The sequence below is a fragment of the Mchenga conophoros genome, linkage group LG11 (genome assembly GCF_057382185.1).
Source record: "Mchenga conophoros isolate Kocher_MC1m ecotype Shallow Benthic linkage group LG11, M_conophoros_male_GT1.1, whole genome shotgun sequence".
Taxonomy (NCBI): Eukaryota; Metazoa; Chordata; class Actinopteri; order Cichliformes; family Cichlidae; genus Mchenga; species Mchenga conophoros.
The window spans coordinates 24379220-24393052 of record NC_140536.1 but is presented as its reverse complement, the minus strand read 5'-3'; the positions used below and the strand labels follow the sequence as shown (position 1 = coordinate 24393052).

The 13833-nt window shown below is 42.7% G+C and overlaps 1 protein-coding gene across 5 annotated transcripts in view; it reads left to right on the top strand.

Moving 5' to 3' along the window:
• ddr1 (discoidin domain receptor tyrosine kinase 1) overlaps positions 1-13833 on the top strand; it is a 57040-nt gene that overhangs the window by 23024 nt on the left and 20183 nt on the right. For all 5 annotated transcript variants that reach the window (XM_085291687.1, XM_085291685.1, XM_085291684.1 and 2 more), the window contains exons 2-8: positions 1248-1405; positions 4762-4864; positions 8583-8658; positions 9652-9804; positions 10616-10763; positions 11851-11953; positions 12920-13106. In XM_085291687.1, coding sequence (XP_085147813.1) covers positions 1306-1405; positions 4762-4864; positions 8583-8658; positions 9652-9804; positions 10616-10763; positions 11851-11953; positions 12920-13106 — 870 coding nt within the window. In that variant the 5' untranslated portion in view covers positions 1248-1305. The remainder of the gene's footprint in view (positions 1-1247; positions 1406-4761; positions 4865-8582; positions 8659-9651; positions 9805-10615; positions 10764-11850; positions 11954-12919; positions 13107-13833) is intronic.

Sequence of the window (13833 nt, the reverse complement as noted above, 5' to 3'; positions counted from 1 at the left end):
AAGCTCATATTCTGTTTGTTTTGCCGTCTCCTGTGTCTTGTATTTCCGTCCAAAATCTATACTTGCACGATATGCTCTGGTACCAGTTTATTAGTCACTAGCTAAAACTGTATAAATATAGCCCAACTGTTAACACAGGAGACCTGCAGTAAATCCTGCCTTGATGACGGGTATAATGTACTGCTTTTGCTGAAACTAGGGAGGTATTTATTGAACTTTATTGCCGTTTTGGAAGCTCCATACATGACAGTGCAGTTCAGCACCACGGACTAAAGACTCCAGAATGACCATAAAGTAAAATCCACACCTCTGTAAAACAGTTTAGACAAAAAATAAACATGCTAACTTTCACAAGGGAACGATTCATTACAGCTTTGGAGTTTTTTTGCTTTTTAAATTTTGAGGTGTACCTAATAAACTGGCCACTGAGTGCAGCTGTTTTAATGTTTAATGATCTTTAGAGCCTTTCTCTCTCTCGGTAGAATAAAACAACGTCTGTAATAAGCAAGTAATTTACTCAGTACTAACCTATCACAGGCTGCGTTTGTGTCCTCATTAACTCCAAACACTGACATCTGTCCTGTTCCCTTTCTTGTTGGCTCTCATTTCTTCAGCCTTAAAGTTTCATCTGTTTGTTATTTATTACAAACAAGCGTCTGTAACTGGCTGCTCCAAATGTGCTCCATCTCGTAAAGTAGGTTTGAAACCAGTAATTTGGAGATATGAATGGCATTTCAAATACAGAAGGAATGAAATTCTCTTGGAGTAGATGGTTGACGGCTAATTATACCATCCTTGGATACCAGGCTGTTTCGTTTGTAGCCTTCATACAGGCAGCTTAGTATTATTGTATCGTGGCATTCTGGTGCCAGAGAGAAAAACAAATTAGCCTGTGAAAGTGGCCTTTGTTATACGGCTTTGTGCTTGCTCCTCTGGGGCTTTTGGCTCATTTCTGCATTTGGCATTGAAATTGTTGAGAAACAAATGATTGTGAGACACGCGACGTGCTTTGGAATAAGAGGATTTGACCGAGGGTTGAGTTATCGGTGGCGATGGCGGGTCTGTGAGCTTTACAGTCTGGGGGTAGGGCTGTATGTGTGCATGTGAATGTATATATATGTATATATATATGTATATGAAGTGAAATGATTTGTGGTCTGATGGTGCTGCCTGGTGTTTTTAATGGGCTTTTTAAAAAAAAGTTTTTATAGGAGATGTGGTTCTAAATGCCTTTTTCTCTGCGACAGGTATGCCTTTGGTCGTCAGTCTGACTCCCGACAGGTAACCAGGTGTGTTGCTGCTCTCATGGCTTTGACAACCCTGCGAGTGTTCCCTGTCGCTGTGGTCACCATCCTGGCAGTGCTGGCGTCGTCTGCAGAGGAGCATGAGTGGCACTTTGATCCAGGTGGGATGTCATCTATACATGTGTAGAGCAGAAAACATCGTGTCCTCAGTTTGAATTTGTTTTTGTTTGTGTCCTACTTTGTCCCCCAAACTCAGACATGATTGCATTTTCAAACCTGTTACCCTCTTCCTCTCCTTGGGCACAGCAAACGCCTTCCCCGCTGCTCTGAAATTCTCCTCACATTCTCAGATCAGTCAGCCTCATTCTCCATCCACTATCAACAGGCTATCCTGTGTCCTCTCCCTGTCTGCCAGCCAGTTGTTTGAAACAGGAGAATAAGATAGCTAGGCAACCCCCCCACCCCCCACCGCAACCGGCAGCTTGTCAAGACCGCTAATGCACAAGCAGATCGTGAAAGTGTCAATCAAAATGTCGGAGAAGGGAATGCATGAGGAGTTAGTGAATGTGTGCCAGCCAGGTGTAACCAGAGGAGAGTGTCTGCAGGGCGGCCAAACTTTGGACCGGAGCAGCTGGTCTGTGAATAGGAGAAAATCTGTAACTGTCATTACTGTCTTAATTATACATTTAGTATTTGTTTAATTCATTAATTATTCTTGAAATGATCTCCCAGCTGCCAGCATGTGACATTTAAGCAATATTTAAGCTGATATAAAACAAAAAAACCCAGCAAACATTTGAGTAGATTTATGAGTTTTTGCATGAAGTTGCCTAAAGTGTACCCAAAGTACAACTGAAACAAGTAGTCGGAATTATTAAACATGATATTTGCATGGGCGTATCTTGATTAGCATTGCTCTGGATAGCAAAACATACTCTAGCTGTGCTGTTCTGTCCTGGACAGTCTTTTGGTGCCAGAAGATTTAAATCTGTGGTGGACCTGATTGGATGCAGGTAAACAGTCCACATAGTTTTTAGTTTTTTTTGTTAAGTATCTGTGTTCATAAGAAATCACCGGTGCAAGGGAAAGGAAATCTTGGCCCAGATATCTGCTGGCTTCACTGAAAGTAAAAATCAGGTGAGATGACTAGCCAATGAGTTCCCAGATTTTGTTTGTCCAATGCTTTAATTGCATGATTACCAGACACCTGAAAAACTGAGAATATCTCCAACATCCTGAAAAATTAAGAAATTGTAACAAACAACTTCAACTAAAACAGAGAAGGGTAAAGAGAGTAAAGTTTGTGGCAATTGCTTCGTTAAGTTTTTTGGTGCAGGCTTTGAAATAAAGTGCACATCTTACCAGTGGAGTACCAGAGACCCAAAATAGAATTGAACAGGTAATGGCTAACAGTAACACAGCCAGTGTGAGTCCTTGAAAGGCCTGATGGTGTTTTTGATAAACTGAATATTTGATTTTAGTCATTTGTGTCTGCATCTCCTGCACTGACTGCTTTTTAGCTTTCAAATCCCATTAGACAATGGCTTGTTTTTCCCATAGACTGTATATAAAGGATGGCCTGAATCACCAGGGCATTACTCGCTGATTTGTGATGTGTCGTTTAGAAGCTTTGGCTGGAGCCATCTTACTTTTGTGAAACCATACATCTCAAGGATGGACATATGCTTTATATGGTCAATTTACTCCTCGTGGGTGTGTAACTCACGAAACAAACACATTGTTTTATTTAAGAACAAAAGACTTAAAACAAGCTATTAAGATCATCTGAAAGTATTCACTAACAGTCTTTTTTTCATAATAATAATAATAATAATAATAATAATAATAATAATAATAATAATAATAATGGATTGCATTTATATAGCGCTTTTTCGGGACCCCTCAAAGCGCTTTACAATGAACAGAGGAGTCTCCGTCCCCTGTTGCCAATGTTTCTTCCATCTTTTATGTACATATTTTTATAAATATATCCTTTTCTTCTTGATCTTACGTTTTCTTGAGCTCTCGGTTGAAGTTTAGCTGCTGGTAGACGGCGATAGACCACGATCAGGGCAAACATTGTTCTCTGAAAGTAAAGATTCTTTTCCAAACAGTTTTCAAGAAAGACTTCTCTGATGGTCTCTGACACATAAGATTAAGCTCGTTCTGGTTGTGCTTCTCTTTTTATTATTTAACTGACAGAAAAAATTATATAGTAAAAACTGAAGAGGAGTGATTGGTATTGGAAAAAGGTTATTATTTACAGCTCTAATTAAAAAAATTGTTTTGGGAGGAGTAATCGCCTGTTAAATGACTGTTTGATTTTTTACTTAATCATATCCGTGAATCTAGATAAATTAACAGGCTGTGTAGTGCAATAGAGACGCTCGCATTTTGTCTTGTTGAAATGATTAAATCAAGCTTGGCAGTGTGAGCAGCAAGGTTTGGTGCATGCACTAAAATTTAATGTAAGATGACAGACAGAGAAAGTGAAGCCAGAGGACACAGCGGGGCAGAGACGAGAGAGCGAGAGGTGAAAAGACTGCAGATGGCGGGCTGTTGACTGGCGATGTGGTATAATGATGATGATGTAATGAAATGGGCACCTGTCCTCAGGGTGTGTGTGTGTGTGTGTGTGTGTGTGTGTGTGTGGCGTCCGTTGGGAGGTTTTAGGGTTTGTCATGCGGCCCGACATTCCTGTTCACTGAGTCAATGACAGAAACTGAGTTAGACGCCCACCCAACCCCCGCCTCTTTATGTCACCCTCAGCCAACCCTGCATATCGCTGTCAGTAACCCTTTCCACTTTATCACTGCCCAACACTCCCGCAGCCTCTCACCCCCTCACCTCGTCCTCAGATAGCGCCATCGTTGGGTAATCCCTGCCTGGGACCGCGCTATCTGGATCGGTTGATAATGCTGCCGCTGGAGCAGAGCCGGTGCAGATATCTGAGACCTGTCTGTGTTCATTCCATCGCCCTTAGTTTCTTTCTCGCTTTAGTTCTCTCTCTGCAAATGCCCAACAGAAACGGGCACTGAAGAAATGGGAAAGGTGTATTCTCAGAGATGACAGGTCACAGTATTTCACAGCGGGTGGCCTCATAAGCTGTGAGCATAAACTTGGAGGTGCATACGGGTATTACTGGCAGTCCGTCTAATGAAGTCACTTGTGACTAGTGAGAGAGGTATTACCGGAATAAGTGACAGTGACATTACGCATTGCATGAACAGTACCAACGGACATTAAAGCAAATAAAAGCAAAGGTAGGAGCGTTACATTTTTCCCCTTCCACTCACTGTCTGTGTGAGTTATGAAGCATAAAGTCCGGAACTTTTCCCAGAAATGACATAACAACATTATGCTCCGTGACCAATGATGACCACTCATGCTCTAATGGAAATATTAAATTTCCCCTGGACATGTGCTCTACACGGAGGAGAATTTTTCTCATATCTTTATCCGGCCTCTGTCTTCCTCTCCTTCTCTGTCTCTATCTCCCTCAACCCTTCCCTTACAGCTCAGTGTCGTTACGCCCTGGGGATGGAGGATGGCACCATCCCAGATTCTGACATCACTGCCTCCAGCGCCTGGTCAGACTCCACAGAGGCCAAACATGGAAGGTGGGAAGTGTGTGTCTGTGTGTCTGTTGTACCTGGAGTTCAAAGGTTACTCTCAAATACCTAAGCACATTTCCACAAACACAAACTTTTGTCTAAAATCTGTAGTTCTTCTTCCGCTTATGCTACAGTCACAACAAAAGTGATCTTTTTGCCTTTTAAATGGTTACTCTGAAGATGGCCGCAGTCAGCTGAGAGAGCAATAAAACAGCAATAAGATGAACTCAATGTGCAGCTGAAGGTGATCAAATCTGTTGCAATCTACAGAGACAGAAATTCACAATACCTGTTTAGATTCAGAGTCGAACCAGAACCTCAAAGAAAATGCAAAATGGGCATCAGTAACCAGTATACAACCAGTTGGCAACCAGTTGCACTGAGTAACAGTAAGAGACATATTGCAGATGAGTTTCTGACTTGGATTGATTACAGTGTGTTGAATATGTTTGCATTTATGAATTAGATGGAAGTTACTTTCAAACCTTTGCCAGTCTTTCTGATGTTCTGACTGCAATTGTTTGGAGACAGGTTGCCTCCCACCATGCAACCTGTGCAACTGCCTTGTGATTGAAAGCTGGTCGCCACAACCACCTGCAGTCACCAGACATCTACAGACTTTTCCAAGTTGCAAGCAGGTTGCCATCCCGTTTTTAAAGAAGAGTTTTTGAAGAGTTACGCTTGAATTCTGCTTCAGCAAGAAATCCACTTCATGACTTGATGATGTAACCGGAAACCCCTCTAACCCCACGTTGTAACCTCCAATGTCAGTCAGACTCAGTGAGGGCTGCATCGACCCAAGATGAGTTACGTTTCTCTAAAAAGGTGCATGCCGGGTTACGTGGAAAGTTATAACGCAGGGTTAAGAGCGGTTTCTGGTTACGACGGCTGAAAAACAGTTTTCAACAGCAGTGATGTCACCGTGCACCAACACACACACCGTTGGGTTCACATCTGCATCAGAGCAACTAAGTGAAGGTTTCAGGGGATGATAAATTGCTTGCTTTTTGTCCAAGTGCTATACTCTGTTACTATTAGAAAGTAAAAAAATGGCAGATTTACAAGGTTTTTTTAGGACGGCAGCAGCGACTCGACTTATTTTGGATGTGTGCTGTACAGTAATTAAATTCAGAAGTTCTTTTCCTATTATTCCTGGCTGTCACCGCTTTGATGTGGTGAGATAATACAGCTCAGACAGCAGACATCACCATGCAGTGAAAGTGTAACAGTGACAAAATGAATACAGACTTGATGTTCGCTGTGACGGATTACGTAACTCGAATAACTTCTCAGAGCGTGCGATTTGATTTTCACACCGTATTGAGATCAAAAAGAACAATTAGACGCCTGGAGAAGTAGGGAAAAATGCTAATGGATGGTTTGAGAGCAGAATGATTAGGGTTGATGTGAGGTGTAATGGATTGACGCACGCAAAACCACAGGTGTGGTGCTTCTAAAATTGGGTTGCTTTTTCTTTCCAAGCCAGCCACGGGAGAAAGCTTCTTATAAAGAAAACATAATCACCTCTTTGAATAGCAGCACCGACTGGGATCTCAGCTGGTTTCTACTTGATAGGGCGGATTTAATAGCCTGGTAGCGCCTGTCTGAATTGCCGCCCACATTTCTGATTTGTTCAGCGAATCGTATACAGAGTCTTTAAGTACAGCAAAATGGTAATTGGGCCCAATTATCAGGCTGCGTTATCATCCCTTTCAGGAGTCAAGATGTCACGCTGGCCACTTGTCATACTCTGTAAAAGAGCTGCTGTTGTATTTAAACTTGCTGAGCAAAATTGAAGCGATCTCTCTTCCACAGGAATGAGATATTCCAGTGCTCATGCCAGGCTGATGTGCTGTCTTATTTTCAGTCTGTTGGCACCGTGCTAAAGTAATTTTTAGCAGGTTTATTAGATTAAGGTGGAAGATGATAGTTTGTGTGTGTCTTCTTAAAACCTACTTGGTAATTAGATCACCACCTTATCTGTCTGGCTGTAAGGTCTGCAACATGTTACCGCCACGTGTAATCTGTGGGATCGTGCATGTGTGTGTTTGGGTTCACTTGCCTCCATCAGCTTGCTGGGTTGGGTCTCTTGGCAGAGCGTCTAACCATGTGGAAATGATTATTAGTGCAGCCTCTTTTTAAGGCACATCAGGGAGATCCAAAAAGAGAGAAAACAGAGAGAGCAGCGGACATGAAGATTAAAAAAAATAAATAAATAAAATAAGTGTGAGGTGGATTGCTGCAATGGCGTGCTGAAAGGTAGGGGGGAAATTAATCTGAAAGCAGGGTTTTTGAGGGAGGGTGGTGTGTGGAGGGAGAGATGCAGAGCTGGTAGGTGATTACTCTTGGCCAGTGGAATACCAGCTTATTGGTTGGAGTGAGAGAGGAAATGATGGAGGGAATGAGTGAGCTGTGAACAATGGGAGACGAATGAAGAGTTGGCTGGTATTTAGGGAGGAATCAAAAGACAGACACACAGTGAGACGGGAGAAAAATGAGTTACTTGGCAGAGCGCTGTTCTGTAATGTTATTCATGCTGGCTGGTGCACGCTAGCTCTCCCTCCTCATCCTCTCTCCATTAGAGAACACTTGGTGGAGCCCTAATGTGTTGATATCATCTTGTGGTTCCCAGCAGCATGATCTCACCCGCTGAGGGGAGAACGGGAGTGATTAAAGTCCAAGCATGGCTGTCAGTGCGACCGAGTTGATCCAGTGATTTGTTTTGGTGGTCTGAGCAGCAGCTTTCATTTTGAGAGAAGCCCCACGGTGGTCAGAGCGCGGTTGTGGCCTGGCGTCTGTTCCAAAGCTCCTCGGTACGAGTCGGAGTCGCACACAGCCAAATTTGTGGTCGTCGTGCGGCTGCTCCGCGGTGCTGCTATGAACTTTTCTTCTCAGGGTTAGGGTTTGGGCTGAGTGAAAACCTTTGGTGCGTGTGTGGTCGTGGCAGGCCTGCGAGCAAAGATTGGTCCTGACGCTCGACACCACACAGATCTTGTTGTGAGGTTTGAAGAATGTGGAGGAGCCGGTAATTTTCACTCTGCTCCTTTCATCTCGTTTCCTCTCTTCATGAGCCGCTTGTGTTCTCTGCTTTTTCCATGAGGTTGGTTAACTAAACTAAACGGAGTGCGCAAAAACATTTCAAGATAAAAACTAGACTTTTGAAAACTGAAACCACATTCTAGACAAATAAACAAACTCTAATGCAAAATACATAAATATATATGCATATAAAAACTATATATAAAAACTGAAACCAACATTTTTAAACACTGAAAGCAGGAAATTCACTCTGGACCCTAAAGTGAAATTAAAAACAGATTCAACATCAACTAAAAATCAATATACAGTAATAACAGGGCTCTGCAGGTTTTCTCAGTCTCTCTGTCTTTAGCCATTTCCAGTTTTTATGCATCTTTCTCTCTTTTTCAGAGAGTGTTGTCATATTTATATGTGAATGTTTGGCTGCTGTAAAATCCAATTTGTGTTGGTGGAGGACTGGACTGTTTGTGCTGAATTCTCACTTGTACCTCTGCACACTGCCGGCACTCGGGGATTTGATGCAGTCTGCCGGTAGTCATGTTTCTATCTGCGTGCGAGTGTTTGCGTGTGGGACTGGGATTTCGTGAGCTTACGATTTGTGTTTTCGCTTTAAACAACTTGCAGTTTGTTTTCCTTTACTGTTATCTGACATTATCATCTCTCTCTATCTCCGTCTCTTTCTCAGGTTGAGTACTGGAGAGGGGGACGGAGCGTGGTGTCCATTAGGATCCGTGTTCCCCAGCGGATCAGAGTACCTTCAGGTGGGATGCTCATCTTTTTCTGCTCTGATATGCAGGTGCACTTATTGCTCACTACGGCTGCTGGTTTGGTGAAAGGTATTGATTGATATTTAATGATTAACGAGGTCTGAGTGCATTTGTAACCGTTATAAAAGTCTGTTCAATAATTCAGACAGATTTTTACTTTGAGGTGGTTTTACAGAAGCTATAAGGTTTCGTTGGGCATAATAATAAAGTGCAAATATACTGTTTAAACATTTAGGAAAAAAATGTGGAGTCTGCGTTTTCTCCTTGTGCATGTGCGGTTTTTTTTCTGCTTCCAGGAACTCTGGTTTCCTCCCACAGCTACAAACATGAATGAATGTGAATGCGAAGGTTGCCTTTCTCTCTGTGTTAGTCCCTGTGATGGACTGGTGATCCGTCCGGGCCATACACAGCATCTCACCCATCACAGTTAGGATAGACTCCAAAGGTTAAGAAATCGGGTGGATGGATGTTTGTTACAGTTGTGCAAAAAGTGCAACAAAGATAGGATTTTATTTTACCAGTCGTTGTGTTTGTTACATCTGGGCAGAAGCAGGGTCGCTGTTTTCCTTTTTCTTCTCCTAATGCATGCGTGTGTCACTCCCAGCTTTTAGTAGATACTGAAAGACAGATAAGATCTCTTTATGCTCTTCATGAGTTCTCCTTTCTATCTTTAAAAATCATTGAAATTGCAGTGGTGAAGAAGCTCTTAACTGTAATCCTACAAGAACACATATTTGTCAGTCTAGACCGCGCTAATCATCTTTTCTCTACATCAAGGTCATCGATATCCTCCCAAATCAGCTCTTTGCATTCTGAGCACACACTTTTTAGACTATCGTAAGCATATGAAAATAAGTCCTAAAATATATTGAAATTGAACAATATGAGTAAATGTAGGTGAGTTTGGAAGCATCCCAGTACTTTTAAATCTTGTTGGCATTTCCAGCTTTCTGAGTGACATACGTTATGATCATCTGTCATCTGTAGATTGACCTGCGCAGACTCCACTTCCTGGCTCTGGTCGGCACTCAAGGTCGCCACGCTGATGGGCACGGTCAGGAATTTGCACGCAGTTACCGGCTCCGCTATTCCCGAGATGGAGAGAAATGGATCACCTGGAAGGACCGCTGGGGCCAAGATGTAAGTGGGATTTTTCTCACGTCCTCGCCTTGATTACAAATGAACTGGATCCCTCTGTTTCTGTCACAAACAAATGGAGCGAAATAACAATTTGAATGTCATTAAATGAGCAAGTGGGGTGTCAACACAAGAAACATACTGCTGAGGGCGACTCCATTATTGATAGGATACGACTTAATATCCTGGGGCTGTTGAGTATAAATGAAGTGTTAATCACAGCTATCTGTATAATTCATTTGCATTTGATTTACTTATTATTCATTGTGAAGTTGAGCAGTTTGGAACTAAGCCAAGCTTCCGGCTGAACAATGCAACGAATGCATGTGCAGAGTTTATATTCTTTTAAAGCCTCTATTATTGCATCTGTTGAATATTTGATTTGGTGATACATGGTACTCTGTGTTTTGTACCACTCTTACATGGCAGCTTGGGAATTACAAACTCCGACAACAAAATGTTTAAGGAAGGTTACACTGTTTGGCTCTCACTTGCATTTACTATTCTGGACCTTATATTGACACACAACAAATATTGAGAAACTGCAAACCGAAGTAATTTTTTTTGCGTTAATGTGTTTCATCTAAAAACAGCCTGCGGCTCTAACCTCTCAAATCAATCATTCTTTGCACCTTTATGTATTAAAGAAAAAGTTCAGTCGGTTCATTTCAGCTCCTCTTGGATTAACAAATTCAGAAAATGCACTCTGAATAAAATCTGGGCGCCTTAAGGTGTGGATTTATTCAACCTTACATTTATTAGCAGAGGCGAACAACATGCTGTGTGATTGAATATTTGAACTGCTCTCCCCTAGGTGGTGTCTGGTAATGAGAACACCTATGATGTTGTGCTGAAAGACCTCGGACCTCCCATTGTGGCTCGCATGGTGCGATTCTACCCCCTCGCCGACCGGGTTATGAGCGTTTGTCTTCGGGTGGAGCTCTATGGCTGCCTTTGGAACGGTGAGTGTGTATGAGCGTGGATTTGATGGACAACGTCCCCGATTTTACGAACACTCGTTTTGTCTGTGCTAGGCGATGCGTGCCCTCCAGTTTAGATAAAATATTTCATATGGTGAAGATGGCTTAGCTGGCTGTCGTCCCAGATTTGATCCTGTATCAGATGGTAATGATCACAAGTGTGTGGGTTGTTTTTTTTCCATGCATTCCATACATCGAATTGAGGCATTCAAATTTACAGCCTTTGTGGGATTTGGCCAAATAAAAGAAGCCCCATATTGATGAATGGTGTTGGTCTCCATGTTTGCTGAAGCACAACACTGACTCACTGAGTATTTATGTCTCCTATCCTGCCCCACCCACCTCCCTCAGACGCTCACTGGGTTGTCAGTAAATCACAACTGCCACTGGCACTAAAAGACCAGTTCCCGGTCTGTGTCTTCAGGGACACCATCCCTCTGAAATATGCTTGAATGTGGCTTTCGGCTCTTTTCCCTTTTCGTTTTTCCTACGGGCTGGAGATTATGCAGAATCTACACAATGTAATGCTGCCTCTCTAAAGTCTGATATGGAATGAAATAAAAGGTCAAATTATACATATTTGACCTTTTATTTCATTCCATATCAGATTTTAGAGAGGCAGCACAATGTCACCCCATTATTATTCCTTAGCTTTAACTTTGGACCTGCTTGGCTCTCAAGCACTCGCACACCGGTACCTGCAAATACTCACATCTAAAGACACATGTTTATGTGCAATCAGGGTGTGCTGCACATATGTTATGTGAAGAATTGTGTTTATTTTGGGTAGCAAAGCACCGGGCTGGAGTCAGCGTTACTGACGTCACCTCTGTTCTCAGGGAGTGGGCTGATTAGGTGTACATTAGAGGCAAGGAGGCTCGAGTTCCGCTGGTGGATGGCCTTTTAGTTTGTTTTACTGCTTGAAATCCAGCTGTAGCAGTTCTTCCCTGCAGCTGGGATTTCTGTTGGCTCTGTACATGTTGAACTACTCACAATGAAAACGGGAAAAAAAAATGCTTGTTTCAAGGACCTCTCGACTAATATTTCTTCCCGTCTTGCCGTGTTTCAGATGGGTTGAAGGCTTACACAGCTCCAGTGGGTCATGTCATGCAGCTGCCCGGCATGTCTGTGTATCTCAACGACTCCACCTATGATGGGAGCACGGAACAAGGGTAAGACGTACATCTGCTCCGAGCATCTTTTCCATTTTCATTTTTATGCACAAGTATGCTGGATTTCCATAAACGCCTGGATTTCGCTTTAATGGAAATGTGCAGGCATGGCCTCGTTTATAAATCACGGCACTGCAGCGGCAAATGTGAAATATGATCATGACAACAATTCACACCACATTAGTGACACCCAGAAATGTGGGGTGAAGCGCTATCATGATGATATTTGTGACTTCATCAATGGAGTAACAAAAACTGTGCTTATCACATCTGCTAGCTCTGAAGCCAAATCCTCTCATGAGGTTTATCCAGTCGGCCTAATCGAAAGGGAATGACATTATTTTCTTTAGTTGTTCGGGGATTTGAGGCATGTTTCCTGGCCGTGAGGTTTTTGGTAGGGAGCCATGGAGGGGGGGAAATGGGGGTGGTGTCCACCCTTGCGTGGGCTGTGCGCTTAATGGGGCTGAAATGTTTTGTTAGCCAGTGATGTAGCACTTTTGATGTAATCCAGACGCTCCCGTAGCAAAACGCACGGGCGAGGGCTCATATGGTCGGCAGTGGGGGGAACTGTTTGGGGATCCAGTTCTGTTGCTTAGTGTTTGCTGTTTGCTGAGGTGTGTGTTTGTAGGGGGAAAACGAAGTGGGGTTAAGGTTTGTGTTTGAACTTGTGTTAGTGTGTGTGCATCCTCGTGCACACAGCTTTATTTCTGCTTTAAATGGTAAATGTACGGGTCCTTACAAAGCACTTTCTTTTCTTACTGAGCTCTAAAAGCCACACTCAGACACACAATTGGTGCTTTATTCTGTGCCATTATACACTTTTTCTCTCTCTCTTTTTTCTTTTAACCTCTGGTGCGCACAAAAGCCAATTTGGGGTTCAGTAGCAATGCAATAAGTGCCCGAGGACACTTCAACACTTTGCACTACCTCTTTAGCTACAGCTACCTGTTGCTTGTTTGTGTGCAGGATACAGTTTGGAGGGCTTGGTCAGCTGTGTGACGGTGTCCTGGGAGGAGACGACTTTACAAAGACTAAGGAGTTGAGGGTGTGGCCTGGGTATGACTACCTGGGCTGGAGCCGGGAATCCCTCGGGCAAGGCAGCGTGGATATTGAGTTCCACTTTGAGAAGCCACGAGTCTTCCACCACATGCAGGTAGGCACTCGAAGTTGTGCTTGTGTGCAGTAGTGCGTGTATAAATCTGTGCAGGGCGTTGTTACCTCTGCAGATAGTGTAAATCAGAGATGCCGTTGCGGCTAAAAGCGATAGTCAATGGTCTGTGCCTTGGAGGAGATCCACCTTGTAAGAATGATCATCTTTAAAAATCGTCACTCATTTTATCGCAAACCAGTTTTTCATGTGTTGAGATAATCTCATATCAGGTCACATTTCAGTACATTTCCTGTGTTTTTGTTTTGGGTGAATGGTTAAGAGGACATGGCAGGACTTTGTTCATGGAGATGTGAAACTGCCATAGTAAATGAAAGAAAGAGTCGGTAAATATCATTAAAATCTACATTTTTACAGTTTAAAATTGAACATAGACCTTGACTTATTAAAGAAAATGTGGCATAAATGGTTTCCATTTACTTCCTCCTGCTCTCCCCTGTTTATTCACACGTCCATGTATTAATATTAATTTAAGAAATACTCATTTATTTATGGATTTATTTCTGTATTGTTTTTTTCTTTGCGTGTATTCCCGCTGGTAGAAAACGAATAGCTTTGTTCTGGCTGGTGCAGTTACACTTTGAATAATCCCCCCTTTATAAGCAGAAATGCATAAAGAACGAACACAAAAATAAATACATTTTGGGGAATAAATATGAGGGAAAATACAAAGGAAAAATCATACATGTATAAACAGGGCAATCAGTACCAG